We start from the raw sequence: 23,229 nt of genomic DNA, 5'->3' as shown, positions 1-23,229 counted from the left end.
AACGAGTTTTTTTCTCGAAACACAACGACTTTATTCTCGATATTTAATGAGTTTATTCTCAAGATTGTATTTCGACTTTTTTTTCTCTAAATTTAACGAGTTTAATCTCGCATTATAATGACTTTATTCTCGATATTTAATGAGTTTATTCTCAAGATTGTATTTCGACTTTTTTCTCGAAATTTAACGAGTTTAATCTCGCATTATAATGACTTTAATCTCGAGATGTTTTTTTTTTTATTATTGCTTGGCCCTAATCCTCTTCCGTATTTTGTAACAATGTTTTCAATAAATTCAACTATAAAATTTATAGTAACAATCTGTATAATTTACCTGAATGTTGCACAATAGTATAAGAAAATAGTCCAGAAAAATCAGCTCCCAAAGTCACCAGAACTGAACAATAAAACATAAAATGAGATTTCCAAAATGCGTCCACACTCCAGTCCAGCAGGAGATGGAAAAGCGCCATTAAACAGAAGATGAAAGAATTTGAGCACTCAGTTGGTATAATCTGTTTATCTTCATTTGTGAGTTTATATTTGTTTTAATGTTTGTATTTTTCTGTGCATGTTTTTTTCTGTCTTTGACGTTTTAATGATTTAAAATATTTAGTTTCAGAAAAAAATCTCAAATATATTTACATTTCCTCGCAAACAATTTACCATAGTTTTACTACAGTAACCATATTTTAACCATGATATTCAAAGTGAAACCACAGATGGGGGGTGAGAGATGTGCTTTCCTCAGCCTTCGAAGAAAGTAGAGACGCTGCTGGGCTTTCTTGGTGATAGAGCTGGTGTTGAGCGACCAGATGAGGTTCTCCGCCAGGTGAACATCAAGGAATTTGGTGCTCTTGACGATCTCCACAGAGGAGCCATTGATGTTTAGCGGAGAGCGGTCACTCTGTGCTCTCCTAAAGTCAACAAACATCTCTTTAGTTTTGTCCACATTCAGAGACAGGTTGTTGGCTCTACACCAGTCCGTTAGCTGCTGCACCTCCTCTCTGTAGGCTGGCTCGTCGTTCTTGCTGATAAGACCCACCACGGTCATGTAATCGGCGAACTTAATGATGTGGTTCGTCCTGTGCATTGCTGCACAGTTGTGAGTCAGCAGAGTGAACAGCAGTGGACTGAGCACACAGCCCGGGGCCCAGTGCTCACTGTGGTGGTGGTGGAGATGCTGTTCCCGATCCGGACTGACTGAGGTCTCCCAGTCAGGAAGTCCAGCATACAGTTGCAGAGGGAGGTGTCCAGGCCCAATCAGGTGCTGAGGAATGATTGTGTTGAATCAGTGTGTACAGTACACAGCTGAAACGAGACAACGTTCCTCCAGGACCATGGTGCTACATAAACAACATAGAACAAACAAAGAACCGTGTGCAAAAAGTACAGGACAGTACAATAATTACTAAAAAGGAACAGGACAATAGGTACAGTAAGAGACATTGAGAGACAGTGCATCACCGACCAGTACACATTTATAATCTGAGTAGTGCAGAAAGAAGACACTTTCTAAAAATGCTGAATTTAAACATAACATTTTATGAAATAGTGTTCTATGCACATAGCAGTTATTGAGGTAGCAGCCAGGTATAAAGTGACAGTGAATTCAGAGATGACAAGTTACATGTTAAACATTCATTTCAATCTTTACTTGTTTTGAGCAAATACAATTTTAGATTGTAAGCTTTCAAATGATGTGATATAAAATGACAGATGATATTGTGATTGTTAATAATGATATAGAAAAAGAAAATAGATTTTACAGGTGTACTTTTAGTCTAATATAATTTTTTTATATTAATATAATTATACAGTTATATACTCTGCACCAATCTACTGAGGTACTTCAACTTGGGAATAAAAATTACTTGCGTTTGAACATCATATTTACAGGCAAATTGGCGTAATTTCTCAGTTTCACGCCAAAACAGGCGGCGTAGAAACACACCCATAGACAATATTAGAATAGTGGCATTATTTTAGAGAGGTTTCAACTAGGTAATGAATGAAGGAACTCCCCATATGCTTTAATAAACACAAAGGCTCGTTCCTTCGTCTCAAACGCGTCCTCCAGTCCAGCAGGAGACAGAAAAGCGCCATTAAACTCAAGAAGATGAAAGAAGAATTGAGCGCTCAGTCGATACATGTTCAATGTGTTTATCTTCATTTGTGAGTTTATATTTGTTTTAATGTGTTTGTATTTTTCTGTGCATGTTGTTTTTCTGTCTGTGGTATTTTAATGGTATTCGAAGATTAATATCGTCATATGTGTCGGTGACGAACATGTTCAAATATTCAGTTTTCAGAAGAAACAAGCAAAAAACTTTGACGCACCTTCAGTGTGAATTTACCATGGTTTTACTACAGTAACCATATTTTAACAGTGATAACTGTAGTGCAACCACAGTTATACAGGGAAACGAAAACTGGTTAAATCATAATTTGTGATGACTGGTTTTACCCAAATTACCATAGTTTAATTGTGGTTACTGTAGAAATTGTATTTTGGTATTTGTTGTAAAACCATAGTAAACAGACGATTATCCATTGCTAAACTTTTGTAAAACATGGTTACTATAGTAAAATACCGTATACTGTATCCAAACCATAGTTTTCACCCAAAAAATCAAACATGGCCCACTTTTATTCATGGTTACTTAAATATTACTATAGTAAACAGGTCATGGTAGTTCCCTTTACAAAAGGCTTCACTACGATGTTGCGCTGCTAAGCGCTAGGGGGAGACACGTCTTTAGTGTGTGACCAGCTGAATATGTATGCAATACGTCAATGAACATTGACTGGAATTTATAACCTCTGCCGATGTAATCATTGGACGCACCTGGCGCAGTGGCTATAAATAGATGCGTCACCGGTGCATCATCAGACATTTCATCTTCAGAGCCATTCTGTTATGTGTGCTTTCACAAATCTGTCAAACTTTCTTTCCTCTGTTAGGAGTTAGATTCCGTTAGGCAGTGTGCAGTTGATACCTTTTCTCCTTTCTGTTTCCTCTGAAAAGAAAAGAAAATACGATATATATATATATATATATATATATATATATATATCGGTCATTTAAAAAAAAAAAAAAAGAGAGAAATGACTGAGAATCAGGGCAAACGATGCATGTCTCCCTGTCTCCGCTTTTTGCCCGAGACGGACACGCATCAGTTTTGTTTAATTTGTTTGGGGGAAGAGCATGCTGCTCTCGCGTTGTGGCAGGGCGGGTGCGAGCATTGTGATCTGCTTTCGGGCAGAGTGCTTCGCGCTCGCCTCGCTCACTTCCGGGAGTCAGCTCCCACACTTCACTCGTGGGGCTCTCGCATGGATCTGGCGGAGGAGCGGGAGACGGGTTTTTCCCTTTCGACCGCTCTCTCCACAGATCCAGCCGGTCCTTCCCGTGATCTTGAAGCACGCTACGACGCCTCTTCAGTTCATGAGGAAGACCGCGACTCACTTGGTTCAGCGGAGCTACCCACCACCGGGCATTCCGTTCTTGATAAACCAGCAGAGGAATTGCTCGACGTGGTTTCTCATGCTGTGGCCAAGCTTAAATTAGACTGGCCACGACAACAAGAGACCCCCAAACATTCCAAATTGGCAGATAGATTTTTGTCTGGTGGCCGGGGGAAGGGAACGCCTCATCAGTCCCTTCCCTTCTTTAATGATCTCCATGACGAGCTTTCTCCTTCATGGAAGAGACCTTATACTTCCCGTGTTCACGTGCCCTCGACGTCTATATATTCGACTATCGTGGGTGCTGAGGCACGGGGGTATTCGATGATGCCGCAGGTTGAAGAGACACTTGCGGGCTATCTCTCACCAGGCTCGGCATCATCAATGAAAAGACCCTCACTCCCCACAAAGCCGTGCAGGACCACCTCCACGCTAGTGGGGAAGGCATATCAAGCGGCGGGTCAGGCTGGTGCTGCCCTGCACACCATGGCGGTCTTGCAGGCATACCAGGCCGATCTGCTTAAGGACCTGAGTGCAGGTTCCGCGCCCGACGAGGAAGCATTTTCTGAGCTTCGTCGAGCTACTGACCTGTCTCTTCGTGCGACCAAGCAGACAGCCCGTGCTATTGGCCGGTCTATGTCCGCATTGGTCAGCACGGAGAGACATTTATGGCTCAACCTTTCAGGCATCAAGGACAAAGATAAAACTTTTCTCCTTGATGCCCCAATTTCGCCGTCTGGGCTTTTCGGAGACGCTATGACTACGGTTATCTCCAGGTTCCAGGAGGCAAAAAGCCATGAGGAAGCGTTTGGGCAATTCTTCCCTCCCCGCACTCAGGGGGTGGGGCCATCGGCCACCCAGTCCCACCCTGGTGCTCTTAGAAGAGAGGCTCAAAAACAGAGCGTGGCGGGCCGTGCTCCCCCTCGTCAGGACTGGGGAAAGGCTCGTCGCCCCCGACAGCCTCCAAAGCAAGATCTCAGGGCAGTTATCTCAAGGAGGAAAAAACCCTGAGTGTCTTGCACTTAAACCCAGTGGGGGTAGCTCCCCTCGGGACGGGGCGCGTGTTCTATTCACTACGCCCCTCCCGGTACCCTCACGAATCCTCTCCTTCCCCGCCGCCTTTGCCGTTTTAGGAAGCAGAGGTTTCTAACTAAAAGTTGGGTGTACCGCTGTTCCTGCCTCATTTCAGGACGCGGAACACCTGACACCCCCTCAACAGGAAGTGTTCATATATAATACCCACCTCATAGATCCCGGCAGCGTGGAAACTTCTGCTGGATGTATTCTTTCTGTGGGTCTTATAAGGGCGTCAGGATTTAATTCACTACTGTGAACCGGATTTCTTCTTATGTAAAAAGAAAAATCAATCTCCTGGTTAAAGGGGCCACGGTATGTGTTCCCCTTCCAGAGAGAGAGTTAGGCTATTACACTACATACTTCCCGTTTCCCATGGAGGGTGAGGGGTGGCGTCTGGCTTAGATCTTAAAGCTTGAACTACCCGTGGGTGTTCAAGTCCAAGATGATACCTGTTAAGACGGTCGTGTCTCAAACCCTACAACTCGTTCGGCTGGTCACCATCGATCTTATGACGCACTTCTATACTTCATTTAGAAGTTCTGGCACAACATGGAAAGTTCCTGAGGTTCACTTTCGGGGGCAAAGTCTTCCAGGGTCAGGTTCTTTCTCTCAGCCTAGCCCTTTTTACCCGCACATTCATAATGCATGATGTAGCGCTGGCTCCTTGCGACTCCGGGGCATCTGCATTCTGAATTATGTAGACGACTGGCTGATCCTAGCGCAGTTCCAGGAACTGGCAGTTCAGCACAGGGACATCGTCTCAGCTCATCTGTTTCTCTGGGGTTGAGGCTCAACGCCAAGAAGAGCGTCCTCTCTCCCACTCAGAACACTGTCTATCGGCGCATCGTATGGAGTTCAATCTCAATGCGGGCACAACTGTCTCCCGCTAGTATTGAGTCCATTTAGATCACCATGAGCAAAGTCAGGCTAGGGCAAGGTTGCACTGTTATCAGTATCAATGATTTCCAGGTCTCAGGGCGAATGCGTCCACAGCGATCCCTCTGGACCTTCTGCTCATGAGACCGTTTTTGTTGTGGCCAAAAGCCAGGGATTTCATCCAAGGGCCAAAACCCCTAGGCTAAATAGGGTTACGCACCTCAGGCTTCGTTCCCTTTCTATGTGGTTCAGACCCCGGTTTTCTGCCTTGGGTCCCACTCTAGGTGCGTCTTGTTGTCGCAGGCTGCTAACGACAGACGCCTCCCTGATGGGCGGGGTAGCGGCCTTAAGTGGTCGTCCAGCTTAAGGGGATAGGAGGGTCGTCAGCTCGGTTGTCACAGTCACTGTCTCGGGTTGATGGCTGTATTTCTGGCCCTGAAATACCTCCTCCTGAGGCTGCCATGTCTTGGTGCGGGTGGACAATGCAGCGGTAGCCTCTTATATAAATCATCAAGGAGACCCACGTTCTTGTCAGCTGTATTTCTGACACGTTGGGTTCTCCTTAGGGCCCAGGGCAAGCTCCTGTCACTCAGACAGTTATATCCCTGGATGCCTGTATATGGGAGCAGATTTACGGTCCAGACAGAAAATACCAACGGGGGAGTTAAGGACTCCACCCTAAGGTAGTAGTTGCCCAGAGTTCACCAGCACGGGTTTTTGCCTCTTACTGATAGCACCGCGCTGGCCGAACAGGGCTTGGTTCTCGGAGCTAATCTCTTCCCTCGACGGCTCGCATTTGGTGGTGCCGAACAGGAAGGATCTTCTGTCTCAGGCACAGGGCAATATTTCATCCCTGCCCCAAATTGTGGAATCTTTCATGTTTGGCCCCTAAGGGTACCAACTGAGGGACACAGGGCTCTCTCCTGAGGTTATCGAGACCTTTTTAAATGCCGGGCTTTTTCCACTTGGAACAAGTTTGGGTGAGATCTTAGGGCAGAAGAGGGCCTCTTCGCCTCTATGAATAGCGCAATGTCTCCTCGACTTCTCCCTGAAATCACCCAGCCCCCCTTGGGTCTGGAAGTTAAAACACATACATGACCCAGAATGCGTCTGTATGTGTTTCTTTCCCCGGTTTCTCTGCTCCCGGGAGTCTTGGCAATGTTCACCAGCAAGGGTCTTGCCTGCTATTAATGGCGCTACGCTGGCTGAACAGGAAATGGTTCTCGGAGTTAATATCTCTCCTCAACGGTTCGCCTTTGGCGATTCCGATCAGGTAGGACCTTCTTTCTCAGGCTCAGGGGGCATATTCATCCCCGGCCCGAATTGTGAAACCTGTCATGCTTGGCCCCTGTAGGGTACCAACTGAGGTTCACAGGGCTTTCTCCTGAAGTTATCAAGACCATTGCAAGTGCTAGGGCTCCCTCCCCTTGGAACTGATCTGGGTAGATTTTACAGGGCAGAAGAGGACCTCTTCGCCTCTGTTGATAGCGCAATGTCTCCTCTACTTCTCCCCGAGTCACCCAGTATAACCCCCCCCCGGGGGGTGCTGTTCGTGGGGGCGCATACATGGCACAAATGCGCCTGCATGCGTTTCCTTCTAATAAGTTCAAATTACAGAACCTGCTAACTGACAGTTTGCTTCAGTTCTGGATTTTCTGTGGAAAGAACTGTCAGCGGGCACTTGCCTCGCCACTGCCAGGTTCTATGTGGCCTCCACTTCGGCTTGCCACGCTTTGGTGGGCGGGGTGCCCTCTAAGAGGCATCCTTGCTAGGACCTCTTCATAGGGTAAGACCCCCTTTTTTTAAAACCTCTAGAGTCAGCGTTTGGTAGACTTCTGACTCTCAAGATGGTTTTTCATATGGCAATTACGTCTCATATGATGAGACGTATTGGGTACCTACAGGCTCTGTCTCTTTTGCCGGCCTGTTTTGAGTTGCCCCAGGTAGGACCAAGAGCATTCTTTGCACCCTCACCCTGACTACCTGCCCAAGGTGCCTTTCTCGACCCTTGGCCAGTCATTCTCTAAGCCTTCTGCTCCCTGCCGTTTGTAATGCCGGAGCAGCTAAGACTACTCAGACTTTGTCCAGTCTGTGCCCTTCAGAATTATGTCCACCGCATTTGCTAGTGGCGTAAAGTCAGGGCAGCAGTTCTTCACTTTGAAACCGCGACCGGGTTGTCACTTTGGGTGAGGGACCTACTGCCCGGGCCTACGAGGCGCGCGGTCAAGCTTCGCCAGTAGGTTTTAGGGCGCACTCTTCCAGAGGGCTCTCCTCCTCTAAAGCCTTGGCTAGAGGTCTCCCTCTGCAGCAAGTTTGTGGTGCGGCAGGTTGGTCCTCTCCGCTCACATTCATCAGTTTTTATGACAAGTTTGTGTTGCGATAGGGTTCTCTTCGCACACATTCATCAAACTTTATGGGTTAGATGCTTTGCTACTCTGGGCTCTTATGCCCTTGAGTCGACATCCCGGCTCATGCCTGAACAAGTTTGTGATGCGGCAGACTGGTCCTCTCCGCACATTCATCAAAAAATTAATGGTTTAGATGTTTATGCTACTCCGGGCTCTTATGCCCTTGAGTCACCATCTCAAGCTCATGTCTGAGACCTCTCGCGTTTTTGTGAGTACACTGCACAACCGTAGGGGTCCGGACAGCCCCAAGTGCGGCGGCGTGGGTATTGCGTTCCCCTAGCGCTTAGCAGCACAACATCGTAGTGAAGCCTTTTGTAAAGGGAACGTCTCGGGTTACATGTGTAACCCTTGTTCCCTGAAAAAGGCGGAACGAGATGTTGCGCTGCTTTGCCACACTGGGACGTCCCAGGACTGCTCTTCAGACGAAATATCTGATGATGCACCGGTGACGCATCTATTTATAGCCACTGTGCCAGGTGCGTCCAATGATTACATCGGCAGAGGTTATAAATTCCAGTCAATGTTCATTGACGTGTTGCATACATATTCAGCTGGTCACACACTAAAGACGTGTCTCCCCCTAGCGCTTAGCAGCGCAACATCTCGTTCCGCCTTTTTCAGGGAACAAGGGTTACACATGTAACCCGAGACGTTACTAGTAAAGCTATTTTTACTACAGCATGATTTATTGTCTACAGTGTTTTTATTATAAATTAACCATGGTTAATCATGTGGTTACTATGGTTTTACTACAAATAGTAATAGTAGAAAGTCGTGGGTTCGTTCCCCACAGTCACCACCATTGTGTCCTTGAGCAAGGCACTTAACTCCAGGTTGCTCCGGGGGGATTGTCCCTGTAATAATTGCACTGTAAGTCGCTTTGGATAAAAGCATCTGCCAAATGCATAAATGTAAATACCATAGTTAAATCCGTAAAAACCTCAAAATGATGAATTTTATTACCACAGATCAAATTAAAAGAAGAAAGAAGGATTTGGTCACGTGCTCGTGAAAGAGATGCATCTTTAGATGTTTCTTGAAGATGGCTAAAGAATCAGCTGCTCAGGTGGGGTTTGGCGGGTTGTTCCACCATCAAGGGACAGTTGAAGTGAAGATCCGGGAAAGTGATTTTGTGCCTGTATGAGATGGTACAATGAGGCGCCGCTCACCCGCTGATCTTTTGAAGTAGTGAGTGTAGATTGGGGTGTGTGGAGCAAGTGGTCAAACTGGTCAAGAGACTAATACTTGTGTGACACTCCATGAAAGCAGGTTTAAAAAAAGAAGCATATTTAGGGCTTGTGAAGTGGGAACGCAAGATCAAAATCATTGAACTGATCTTTTCTAGTCTGATCAATGTCAGTCCATTAAATCATGATTTTTTAAATACTAATGATTTCATCACAGAAATCTCTTAGCTGAAGAAAGACGTGACGTCACTGGAGACAAAACTGATGGAGAGAGACGGCAGGTTACAGGTTAAACATTCATTTCATCCTTAAAGTTGAGATTGTAAGCTTTCAAATGATGTGATATGATGAACAGTACAGATGTGATTGTGTTGTGTTTGTCAGGAGCTGGAAAAGGTTTCCTGTCAATCTTCAGTGTGTGTGACTGATGGGACCTCCACAGAATGTCAGGATTCTGTGTGGAGCAGCAGAGATCAGTCCACACCACAGCGACTGCTGGACAAACTCTCTGAACAGAGATCCAGAGACACACAGGACTCACAGCTCACTTTACTCTGTTCTACTGACGGTAATCAGGGTGATCAAACCTCCACAGAGTCTCAGACTTCTGTCTGTAATGCTGGAGAACAGCAGATGCTGCAGACACCAGTGAAGATTGAAGTGAAGCAGGAGGAGATAAAAGAAGAAAATACAGAAGAGGAAAAACAAAGAGAGGATGCTGATTTTATTCCTTCAGGTATGTTTCTTTCTTTATAACAGCTCTGTTGTCTTTTAAAAATGTACATATTCCAGTGTTTCCTGCACCGCTTTTTAGTGGAGGTGCTGCACTGCTTCTGGATTTAAAAAACAAACAAACAAATTGCTGATGCGCGCTTGCCATCAGAATTAAGAAAATGATTGGATGTCGTAAAATAATAAAGCACAATTTTTATTCTATATTGCTTTCCTGTATGGGTTGGATTTCTAGAACAAACAAAGTCAGATATTGCGGGGCAACTCTCGTCTATAAGTGATCGCGTGCTACAAGCTGATGAGCAGCCAGTTCTGAGGGAACTTTCTATGTACAAAAAATTTAGATAAACATTAAAAGTACAGGGTCACTACTGAGGCTTCAAAATGAATTGAAAAAATTTAAATAGAAATATGACCATTTGCTATTATTAAACCACAAAGTTCTTCAATATAATACAATAATTAGTCTGTGTGCCCTACTCGCTTTAACCTCCTGAGACCTGAGAGTGACTGTTCATTTTCCATTTCCCTTTTTGATTTGTAACTAGTAGCACCTAATAAACATGCACAAAAAAACATCATTAGTGCCGACATGAATAGCAATATTAGAAAATCTACGTTTAGCAGTAGCCAATGCTTGTAAATTTGATCTGATGTCAGATGCTCGAGTCCCCGAAATGCACTTAACTATGTTGGCTGGAGACTCTATTTCCACATACCTTACAATAGAATCACCTATGACCAAGGCTCTTTCAACATGTTTCTCAGTGGTGCATCACTGAGTGAGGAGAATCATTTGGAAACCCTAACGGGAACAGGAGAGTGGCGTCATTTTGCTGAGTGAGTATGCTGCCGAGACGTCACCCAATCGCCCTGCTGTGGGGGCTCTTCAGGCAGAACCAAAGTGTGTGTGTTGGTTGATGTACTACCCGCATATGAAAAAGAATCTACCGGCTTCTCTTTCCCACTGACCTCCACTAGCGTTTGGATGCATGTCTCTAACTCTGTCTGCCTGACTAATTCCTTATATTTATCACATGTGAATCCCTCACTGCTGACGAAAGAAGCTATAGTAAACATGTGACATGTAGTGCAGGAAGCAATAACATGAGCGGATGCCATGACTTACCATAATTGTTTGTTGTTGTTATGGTTATATTTGAGCAGCGAGGGTTTGAGATCGATGTGGTTCCTAATCAACAGTTGCTTGAGATTGACAAACAAACTAGAGAAATGGGTGCGTGTGGTAAAATACACACAGATGAAGCAGTAGAAAATCTGAAAAACCTGAAGCATGCTGTAAAATGGCAAAGGATAAAACAATGAACATATGAGAAACACATGTGCCATGCCATCAGCAACAGGAACAGAAAGTGGTCCTTAGCATATAAGGTTTTGAATGTAGGCGTCCGGTGTACCGGAATACTGGCCATTCCTGGGGGGTCGTTTCTCTGCTTCTATGCCTGCTCCCACAAAATAATTTGAAAGACAGTCTGACACTGAAATTAGGGAACACTTTTGACTAATTTTAGCTATCCTAGCTAACTTGATTTTCGTATGGGTCTTACCTTTAAATGCTTCTTTAAATGATGTATAGGATCCTTGGACAAACACTCCATCTTCAAAACTGGAAGGTAAAAATTGCACTGAACTGTAATGTTGTTTCCCTGTTCTCCATTGAAGTGACAACAATGTTGTAATTTTCACCAAAATAATCATATTTCTCCAGTGGCCATTGCGTTGAAACAGCCCTTAATGGTTTAACCTCGTTTGGAGAGCACAGTGTTGATGTAAGAGAGGTGTTATTTGCACATGCGACAGTAAGTGGCACCATATTCACATGAGTCATGGCGCCATATTCACGTGAGTCAGATAACCAGAAGATCACTCTAAAGCAGCGGTCTTTGTCATTTTATGTCAGGAGGATATTTTGTTTATATTTTATTTCTATTGAAAATTGTACTCCTGCTAGAAATCCCAATTTTTACCAAATTTAACTGTAATCTGAATACGTTGGGTTTTTATGTGACTGTAATGGATTATATTTTTTGTATCCTGATTACGTAACACAGTTACAAGTATTCCGTTACTCCCCAAGCCTGGTTTTGGGTTAGAACAGGACAAAACATTACTCCTTTTTCACTATAAATCTTGACATCAGCAGTCTCCTTGGTGATCATGATTGCATTTCCTAGCAACTCTCCATATGCATCAAGCACTAGGAAGTGTAATGGCCTTTGCACTCCAAAGGTGAAACGATTATGAGAGGCGAACTCAGACGAATGGCCCATTCACATAGAAATCAACACAAATGTTTGCTGTTAGCACACTCACCCCTTTACAATAGATTGCTCTAAGCACGTGCAGCACGTGTGAAGGCTTCACGCCATCCACCATGGCATCCACACGCCCCACCTAGAGCGAACCACATTATAGCAACCACGAGGAGGTTACCCCATGTGACTCTACCCTACATAGCAACCTGTCCAATTTGGTTGCTTAGGAGACCTGGCTGGAGTCACTCAGCACACCCTGGGAATATCATGTACATGTTAAGAGAAAAAATTTTTTTTGTTTATTTTGATGCAAAATCATACTGGAGAAATTATGGCTCAATGCTGGTTCAGGATTTTTTCCTCAAGTTAAATCAGCATTTAATGTTGGTAGTAAAAACAGCATTCTGTTTTTTAGCACCACCAGCTGCATTGGGTTTGTTAACTACAGCGGCTCCTGGCACATGTTCCAAATAAAATATTTTATTGGTCAGGGCATTTCATCGCCCGGCTAAGAAATAAAAAAATCGACAAATTCACCATAAAAAACCTTGCTTTGTCTACCCATGAATGTTCGCTCCAGGTGAGAATGGCTTCATAGGAATCTATTGTTTCGATTCAAACTCTGTTAATCACAGAGAGAATTTGCGGCAAAAATTTGCACTTCGAGTTTAAAATCTTGATTTTGCCTAGAGACTACAATGACATTTTGGAGCTTAGAAATTTTAATCCCCCATTCACTAGCATTGTATGGACCTACAGAGCTGATATGTTCTTCTAAAAGTCATTTTGCAGAAGAATGACCCAAACATCTGGGATGGCATGAGGGTGAGGAAATGATGAGAAATTTTGCATTTTTGGGTGAACTATCCCTTTTATTCAATTTTGTGCTCAGAGTAACAGATATGCTCTGAGTTCGGTTGTAGGGAACACTGATGTACTCAACTCTTATTGTTCCAAACATGTATGACTTTCATTCTGTGATGGTAGTTCACAATCAGTCTAAAATATAATCATGAAATGTAGTTATCAGTCAAATTGATGGCATAAATATAGACATTTTGCACAGCAAAAATCACAAATAAATACTGGATGTTTGTTGTGTTCTGACATTAAATTATGGTTCAATTTGATGATTTAAATTTGACTCTCTTGAATTGTATTTGTGTCAAATTTCTGTGTTCAGAAACTTCAGTATCAGAAACATCATGATTTAATAACTGGAGAAAATTCTTTGAATGGCTTAAAGACTAAAAAGTATTTCTCACCAAAAAAGCCTCGAAGTAAAGCAGCCAAGAAATATTTTACCTGCTCTCTGTGTGGAAAGAGTTTCACATGTAAAAGTCATCTTAATACACACATGAGAATTCACACAGGAGAGAGACCTTACACGTGTCATGAGTGTGGGAAAAGTTTTCCATATGTAAAGTATTTCAAGAATCATCTCCGAATTCACTCTGGAGAAAAAACATTTGAATGCGATCAGTGTGGTAAAACGTTTGTTTTAAATTCAGGTCTAAAACAACATCTGAAAACACACACAAATGAGAAAGCTTACAAGTGTTCTTTTTGTGGAAAGAGTTTTGCTCGCCTGTCCAGTTTTAAAGAGCACCAGACAATTCATACCGGTGTGAGTGATTATATGTGCCTTCAATGTGGGAAGATCTTTATTAGAGCTGGGAACTTGAAACAGCATGAGAGAATTCATACGGGAGAAAAACCGTACAAGTGCTCACACTGTGGAAAGAGTTTCACTCAGTTAAATTCCCTGAAAACACATGGGAGAATACATACTGGAGAAAAACCGTACAAGTGCTCACACTGTGGAAAGAGTTTGACTCGGTCACAAAGCTTGAAAACACATGAGAGAATTCATACTGGAGAAAAACCTTTCAAGTGCTCACACTGTGAATTGAGCTTCACTCTGTCACAAAGCATGAAAACACATGAGAGAATTCATACTGGAGAGAAACCTTACAAGTGCTCACACTGTGAAATGAGATTTATCCGATCACAAAGCTTGAAAACACACGAGAGAATTCACACTGGAGAAAAAACTTTCAAATGCTCATACTGTGGAAAGAGTTTCACTCGGTCACAAAGCTTGAAAACACACGAGAGAATTCATACTGGAGAAAAGCCAAACCCCTGCTCTTGATGTGGGAAATGTTTCAGAGCAACAATAATTCCCTATAAATTATTTAAGTAGTCACTGAGCAAAAATCATCTTCAGGTCCAACAAGATCAAATAAATAGATGGAAATTCAGATAAACCCAAAGACCCTGATAACACACATACATCACTCAGATGTCTATTTAATGTGTGTGTGTTTACATATGGAAGAAGTATTGTTTTTAGGTTGTTTGTTCATCTGCGATATTTCTAGATCTAGACGTCTCCTCTCTGATGACACTAAGATATTCAGCAGATGTCTTTTAAAATGTTTATAATTTAAAATGTTGGTAACTGTTATCTTTTTAAGATGTTTAGCAGATGTTTATTAGATTGCAATACTTTCCAGATTAAAAGCTCTAAAACAGACACCTCAGAGATGTGTGTGCTATCTGGGGATGGAATTTTTGCAAGGTAGGGGTATGTAGTTATTTAATTAAAAATGTGAATTTGCATATCTACATTGGATATGTATTTGCATTATTGCACTATGGGGGAGTTCTGAGGCAGTTTAATTGTTCATGAGTAAAATGGCCTGAGGGTAAAAACTGTTCTTGTGCCTGGATGTCCTGGCGCTCAGTGCTCTGTAGTGCCGGCCAGAGGGCAACAGTTCTAAGAGGGAGTGTGTGAGGTCCAGAGTGATTCTACATGCTCGTTTCCTCACTCTAGAGATGTGCAGGTCTTGGAGGGTGGGCAGAGGGGGTACCAATAATCCTCGAGGGTTCCCACGCGTCCTGGAAAACTTGGAATTTTGCAATGCAGTTGATGTCCTGGAAAATATTAATATAAACATTTGACTGTGTTGCTAGCAAGGTTTCCATGACAAGCACAAAAACATGGTAATGTTCTGACTTGGAATAGGAGTCAAATACACACCTTTTTATAGATTGTTTTACTGCTGGCGGCTGCGCGTTGTGAAACAACATCAGCGGTAAGGGGGCTTACACCCTCATGATTGATTACAGCAAGGCAGATCTCTTGAAAGAAAGGCCAACGCTACTTAAAATATTTTAAAATGGTTGAAATTCATTTATTTTTATTTTGCATTTGAAAGAAACATTTACCGGATCATCAAGAACTTCAAGGAGAGAGGTTCAACTGAAGCTAAGAAGGCTTCAGGACGTTCCAGAATGTTCAGCAAACGCCAGGACCGTCTCCTCTTGAGGAGTTAGCTACAGTGTCACCACCAGTGCAGAGCTTGCTCAATATTGGCAGAAGGTTGGTGTGAGTGCATCTGCACACGCAGTGAGGCGAAGACTTTTGGACAATGGCCTGTTGTCAAGAAGGGCAGCAAAGAAGCCTCTTCTCTCCAAGAAAAACATCAAGGACAGACTGAAATTCAGGAAGTACAAGGATTGGACAGCAGAAGACTGGTGCAAAGTAATTTTTTCTGATGAAGCCCCCTTCCGACTGTTTGGGACATCTGGAAACTGGATAGTCCGGAGACTAAAAGGTGAATCCTACCAGGAGTCCTGTGTCGGGCCAACAGTGAAGCATCCTGAGACCATCCATGTGTGGGGTTGCTTTTCATCCAAGGGAGTGAGCTCTCTCACAATTCTGCCCAAAAACACTGCCATGAATAAAGAATGGTATCAAAACATCCTGCAAGAGCAACTTCTCCCAACCATCCCAGAGCAATTTGGTGATGATCCGTGCATTTTCCAGCATGATGGAGCACCATGTCACAAGGCAAGAGTAATAATGAAGTGGCTCGGAGATCATTACATTGAAATTTTGGATCCGTGGCCAGGCAACTCCCCAGATCTTAATCCCATAGAGAACCTGTGGTCAATCCTCAAAAGGCGAGTGGACAAACAGAAGCCCACAAATTGTGATTAACTCCGAGCACTAATAAGGCAAGAATGGATCAGCATCAGTCAGGATTTGGCCCAGAAGCTTTTTTTTTTTTTTGGCCCAGAGTGAATTGCAGAGGTTATGAAGAACAAGTGTCAACACTGTAAATATTGACTCTTTGAATATATTGAATGTTTTTCCCAATAAAAGCCTTTAAAACTCATGAAATGCTTATCATTGTTTTCCAGTATACCATAGAAACATGTGAAAAAATTATCTACAAATACTGAAGCAGAAAACTTTGCAAAACACAAAATGTATGTCATTGCCATTAAATTTGGTCATGGCTGTAGTTGCATCTCCAGTAGTGGTCACTAAACTAATCTACTATGTAACACATTTTTTGTTCATGGGTAGTAAGTGTTATTTCCTAATTGCTTATGCCTTAAAAGTATAGAAAATGACTATTATTCCCCACAAAATTTGCTTTTTTGACTGGGACAATGATATTTTGAAATGTACCTATTTCCAATGAGAAAAAGGGCAAATTTGTCTTTTCGTTCACTTTAAGTCAGAAAAAACAACATATGAATCCAAATTAACATGTATTTATATTTTAATTATACGAAAATGACTACAAAAGATTTAGAAGATTTTCGAGAGTTATGATTATAATTTAAATCGCTTTCACGAATCAGCCCCCAAATGTAGTCTCCCATCATGTTCTCATTATACTGTCCTTGGTAGCGACATTCAAATTCTAGTGTATCCTGGTGGAAGTGCTCGCCTTGCTCCTCCGAGTACGCTCCCATGTTCTCCTTGAATTTATCAAGATGTACATCAAGGATCTGGACTTTTAGGGACATCCTACAGCCCATTGTGCTGTAGTTCTTTACCAGAGACTCAACCAGCTCCACAAATTTTTCGTCCTTTTGATTGCCCAGGAACCCCCGAACCACTGTGACAATGCTGTTCCAAGCCGCTTTCTCCTTTCTAGTGAGCTTCTTGGGGAATTCATTGCACTACAGGATCTTCCTTATCTGTGGTCCGACGAAGACAGATTTGCTTTGACCTTTGCCTCAGACACCTTATGGAAGACGTCTTGAAGGTACTTGAAGGCTTATCCATATCTAGAACTCTGACAAATTGTTTAATAAGGCCCAATTTGATGTGCAGTGGGTGGTATCAGTACCTTCCAGGAGTCCAACAATGTCTCCCACTTGACGTTGCTCTTCCCCACAGAGAACTCTGTCCGTTGTGGCCAGTCCAAACTGTGGTAGTGCGCCTTGGTGTCCCTGCTATCCCAAAGGTAAAGATAGCAGGGAAACTTGGTAAAACTGCCTTGGAGACCCATCAGGAATGCCACCATTTCCCAGCCATACTTATCATACTTCAAGACATCCAGCAAGGTCTTGATATGTATCCACTTAGGCAGCTGGAACTAAACTGAACTGGTGGGCATAAGGCCTCTGTATTTTATACTACTATTTATATTACAGGAAAGTTCTAGAAGTTACTCCAAGTTTACTCAGCACTGTGTCTATCCGGAATGTTCTGGAAAATAGGTACATTTCAAAATATCACTGTCTTGGTCACAAAAGCCAAGTTTGTGGGCAATAATAGCCATTTTCTAAAGAGCCATTTTCTCTTTTGAGGCATAAGCAATTAGGAAATAACACTTACTACCCAGGAACCAAAAAAATTTATAATATGTGTTATTGAATCTGAACATATTTGTGAAAAGCAAGCCACACAAAAATACCCTTTATTTTTGCAGCTAATTCTACACAATTGTGCAGACAATTTTCTTTACTTGAATTATTAAAATAGCTTAAGATGGTGCTTTTAGCTTATTCTAAAATTAACCCCAGAAAACATATCCGTGGATTAGTGATTGTCTCAACTTTTTGGACCCTCACCTTTGCATCCCGGTGAGCTATAATGTTTAGACAATGATGAGAGTCGGACCATTGATTTAAAAAAATAATAATAATAAAATCACACTGGGTTCGTAGCATGATGATTCGGCTGTAACATCTCAGAATGTGCATTAATTTTCAGCAATTCAATGATGCGTGCTTCAAAATGAATGTGTAGAGCCGGCCTCTCATACACTGAAAACACCTCATCATGATCATCATGTGTACACTTGTGTGTGTGAGATGACAGAGAGAGAGCACTCTGAAGTGCACAGCACATACAGACTATGTATTTATTTACTTAAATTACTGCTTTATGGGGATTAATAATCACACTATGCCATGGAACATACTGCTTATCTGGAGGTGAGAAACGTCTGTCAAAAACACACTGAAACGGCAAAATAAAAGCTTGATTTAAACGGACACATGTTTTTGCTTAAATATATCACTTGTTGGGCACATTAAAAGTTGTGGCTTGAAAAGAGTGGAAACCCTGTACTCTCAGCAGGCCTGACTGTATGTTGTAGTTACGATCTGTCTGATTTTGTGGCTGAACCAAACCAAATAGTTATAGATCTACACTGGACAGACTACGTGGTGGTCGAGTAGAACTGTATCAGCAGCTCCTGTGGCAGGTTGAACTTCCTCAGGTGGCGAAGGAAGTACAACCTCTGCTGAGCCTTCTTCACAATGGAGTCTATTTGGGTGTCCCACTTCAGGTCCTGAGAGAAGGTAGAGCCCAGGAACCTGAATGACTCCACTGATGCCACAGTGCTGTTCAGAATTGTGTGGGGGGATTTCTCTTGAAATCCACTGTCATCTCCACTGTTTTAAGTGTGTTTATCTCAAGGTTGTGACCGCATCAGACAGCCAGCTGTTCAACCTGCTTCTGTATGCAGACTCGTCACCTTTGCAGATGAGGCCAATGACCGTGGTGCCATCTGCAAACTTCAGGAGCTTGACAGAGGTGCAGTTATTAATTTACAGGGAGAAGAGCAGTAGAGCGGGAATGCATCCCTGAGGAGCACCAGTGCTAATAGTGAGGGTCCCGGATGTGAATTTCCCCAGTCTCACTAGCTGCTGCCTATCTGTCAGAAAGCTGGTGATCCATCGACAGATTGGGTGGGCACAGAGAGCTGGGTCAGTTTGTGCGAGAGAAGATCAGCCATGATGGTATTGAACAGTGGCCATCCAGTGTTCTCTTGGGCTGCACAGGGCGGGGGGCTCCCTCTGCTGACATGAGACACATGTAGCATATTCGGGACAGTTTAGTTTTCTGTTATTTTAAATGCATTTAACTGTTCATCTCATTAAAAGTTAAGTCATGATGCACTGAATAACTTTTTTTGTCTGATGTCACTATTAAAGCACACCCTTCATAATCTGAGAATGTTTCTAGTGTTTGATTTGCACTAATTAGCATGTGCATTTACAATGTATATATTCACATTTTAAAGCTTTTTTCCATTTACAGAAACATTAACTAAAATTGACCTTTGTGTACTTTCAGCTTAATTGTTTCTGATTTAATTAGGGTATGCATTTAGTTTATACAGTCGTTGACGTCAAAGATTTAAGCTATTTTTAGGCTTAACATTTCCTTAGTAATTAGTTAGTTAGTAATTTTGGCAATTTCCTTTTAATTACATTATTTTTATGAGAAAGGTTGAGGAATGCCAAAAATGTGGGAGTATATCTCTAAAAAATAGATGAGAAAAATGGGGTGGCATGTAAAATGCATGTTAGGGTCGAGATGATGATAATAATAATAATAAAATTATCTTCTATTTAAATATATTTTTTTTAATTAAAGACAGAAAGAGAAAGTACGGTGAGACTGCAGGAAATGGCAGAGAAGAGATTACAGGGAAGACTGCAACAAAACTGCAATATTTGCTTTTAACATAATTTGTTATTGTTTTAAAACAGAGGTCCTAAGTATTAAAATATAGAGTTTGTCAATGGTATCAAAAAGTATTTTTTTTTATTTATTATGAAAAAAGCTAATTTTGCTTTCAATAAATTAAACTATAAAATATATAGTAACGGTCTGTATAATTTACATGAATGTTGCACAATAGTACAAGAAAACAGTGTTGAGAAAGCAGCCCAAAATCACCAGAACTGAACAATAAAACCCCGAATGAGTTTCTCAAACGCGTCCTCCAGTCCAGTAGGAGACAGAAAAGCGCCATTAAACTCAAGAAGATGAAAGAAGAATTGAGCGCTCAGTCGATACATGTTCAATGTGTTTATCTTCATTTGTGAGTTTATATTTGTTTTAATGTGTTTGTATTTTTCTGTGACGTTTTAATAATGTTAATTGAAGTTTATTATCGTCATATGTGTCGGTTTTGAGACAAACATGTTCAAATATTCAGTTTCAAAAGAAACAATATTCTCGTTCCCTTGCAATAAATTTACCATGTTTTAACTACAATAACCCTTTTTTAATCATGATATCCGTAGTGAAACAACAGTAATACAGGGAAACGAAAACTATGTGTAAACAAATCATAATTTGTGATGACTGGTTTTACCAAAATTACCATAGTTTAACTGTGTTTACTATAGTAGTGTTACTATGGTATTTGGTGTAAAACCATAGTAACCACACGATTATCCATATCTAAACTTTGTAAAACATGGTTACTATAGTAATTTACAGTATACCGTATCCAAACTATAGTTTTCATGGCCCAACTTATTCAAGGTTACTACAATATTACTATAGTAAACAGGTCATTGTAGTTACTAGTAAAGCCATTTTTACTACAGTATGATTTATTGTTTACAGTGTTTTTACTATAGATTAACCATGCGGTTACTATGGTAAACTACCACAGTAACTATAGTTATGGTATTTTATTACCACAGTTTTCATTTTCCTGTATTATTACAGACCCTATGGTGTCATTTCAAATATAATGGTTAAAATATGGTTACTGTAGTAAAATCATGGTCAATTTATTGCGGGTGGAACATAAAACAATTTCAGAAAATAATTTCAGAAGTCCCGTCCTGTCCTCGAAGAGGCTCCACAGATATCTGAAAATATCATGATTCATTTCTGATATGTGATCTTGTTAAATTCAGCGGCTGATTGTAAATAAGTTACGTGAAGGTGAGAATATGTTGTATACCATAGTTAAATAGAGCTAAAAGAAGAAGAGTGAAGACAGTTTTTGCATTTGTAGGATTGGGTCAAGAGATGCATCTTTTTTTGAAGGTGGCTAAAGAATCAGCTGCTTCAATGCACTCTCAAGGTGAAATCATCAGGATTCGCACGAGTTTTCTACATTTGGCTGATTCGTATGATATTGTGTGACTTGACTCATTTGAATTCCTACAATTTTCACTACAGCCAATGCCTTCACTGGACATCGTTTCCATCTAATTATTGACAATTACTTGCTTCTGTCACACACAACAGCTTCCTATCATGTTTACACACTCTACTGATCGCTTAGGTTTAGATAAGAGGTTTGGGTAAGAGCACAATATTAATAATTATGTCCTTAACCCTTAAACTCATGCTTCCGCATTAGACATCTGGAAATTTGCACGTGATTAATTCAGACAAGTTTATGCAAACTACATGGGGTGAGACCATACGGAATAGCCAACTCATAAACTTCATGAGATAGGGTTGGGTGCTCAGGTGGGGTTTGGCAGGTCATTCCACCATCAAGGAACAGTTGAAGTGAAGATCCGGGAAAGTGATTTTGTGCCTGTGTCAGATGGCACAATGAGGTGCCGCTCACCTGCTGATCTTTAGCTTCTGGATGGCACATTGACTTGAAGTAGTGAGTGTAGATAAGGGGTGTGGAGACAGCAGAGCCAGTGGTTGTATATAATATTTACATTGGATATTCAAATGATTTCTCACTAGAAATCAAATGTGGTCGAGTGACTGTGATGCTTGTGTGACACTCCATGAAAACAGGTTTCAAAAGAGAAGCGGGAACACAAGATGAAAATCATTGAACTGATCTTTTCTAGTCTGATCAATGTCAGTCCATTATATCATGATTTTTTTAATATGAATGATTTCATCACTGTAATCTCTTAGCTGAAGAAAGAGGTGACGTCACTGAAGACAAAACTGATGGAGAGAGACGACAGGTTACAGGTTAAACATTCATTTCATCCTTAAAGTTGAGATTGTAAGCTTTCAAATGATGTGATATGATGAATGGTACAGATGTGATTGTGTTGTGTTTGTCAGGAGCTGGAAAAGGTTTCCTGTCAATCTTCAGTGTGTGTGACTGATGGGACCTCCACAGAATGTCAGGATTCAGTGTGGAGCGGCAGAGATCAGTCCACACCACAGCGACTGCTGGACAAACTCTCTGAACAGAGATCCAGAGACACACAGGACTCACAGCTCACTTTACTCTGTTCTACTGACGGTAATCAGGGTGATCAATCCTCCACAGAGTCTCTGACTTCTGTCTGTAATGCTGGAGAACAGCAGATGCTGCAGATACCAGTGAAGATTGAAGTGAAACTGGAGGAGATAAAAGAAGAAACCATAGAAGATGAAAAGCATTTTATTCCTTCAGGTATGCTTGTTTCTTTATAACAGCTCTGTTGTCTTTTACAAATGTACATATATTCCAGTGTTTCCTATATTGCTGTTTAGAGGCAGAGCTGCACTTCTACTGGATCAAAAAAAGAAAGAAGTGCTGATGTGCGATGGCCGTCAGAATTAAGGAAAACACTGCACTTTTTGTGTTCCATGTACAGCTTTAGAAACATCTCTCCAATTAGTAGTACTGAATTTTCAAAGTCTAATTAAGCGATGTCAATCAAACCGAGAATCGGATTGAGTCAAAACGAGATCTTGTGAATCGAAATCGGATCAAAACGGGCATCTGTGCTGATACCCAGCCCTACTTGGCAAAAAAAATCTCAACGTTCTCTCTTTGCACAGACAAACAAACAAGTGTCAGCCAGTGATGAAGAATTTTACCAATTAGAAATGAGCATTAATAATTCAGATTCAAAGTAATGGCTATCATCCAATCACTGACAGCCATGTTAAAATAACATTTAGCATTATACACTATAAATCCATGTACTGATCATCATTGTCCCATGTCTGCCAAACATGTTGAGTGACCCAAACATCATCTGCAGCCTGAAACTGAACTTTTGACCACAAGATTGAAGTAAATCCACTTGGCTTTATGGGAAAGCTATAGGACCTATTTAGTGAATGACTTAACCTCCTGTGTGCTGTCTGTCTGCACTGGTATCAGAACAGTTAAAAATGCATCTTATTTTCATCCTAACTTCATATAAAGCCTCTGAAATGCAC

The 23,229-nt window shown here is 41.7% G+C and overlaps 1 protein-coding gene and 1 pseudogene across 1 annotated transcript in view; both read left to right on the top strand.

Annotated features, from left to right (window-relative positions):
- LOC127618907 (zinc finger protein 493-like) overlaps window positions 1-14,355 on the top strand; it is a 33,788-nt pseudogene extending 19,433 nt beyond the window's left edge.
- Window positions 1-23,229, top strand: part of LOC127618560 (zinc finger protein 501-like) — a 346,529-nt gene that overhangs the window by 136,605 nt on the left and 186,695 nt on the right. The window contains exons 3-4 of the mRNA XM_052091079.1: window positions 21,991-22,038; window positions 22,135-22,471. Of these exons, the coding sequence (XP_051947039.1) occupies window positions 21,991-22,038; window positions 22,135-22,471 (385 nt within the window). The remainder of the gene's footprint in view (window positions 1-21,990; window positions 22,039-22,134; window positions 22,472-23,229) is intronic.

This window comes from Xyrauchen texanus, chromosome 25 (genome assembly GCF_025860055.1).
Source record: "Xyrauchen texanus isolate HMW12.3.18 chromosome 25, RBS_HiC_50CHRs, whole genome shotgun sequence".
NCBI lineage: Eukaryota > Metazoa > Chordata > Actinopteri > Cypriniformes > Catostomidae > Xyrauchen > Xyrauchen texanus.
The sequence above is the reverse complement of the archived record's forward strand: the minus strand, read 5'-3'. Positions and strand labels throughout refer to the sequence as shown.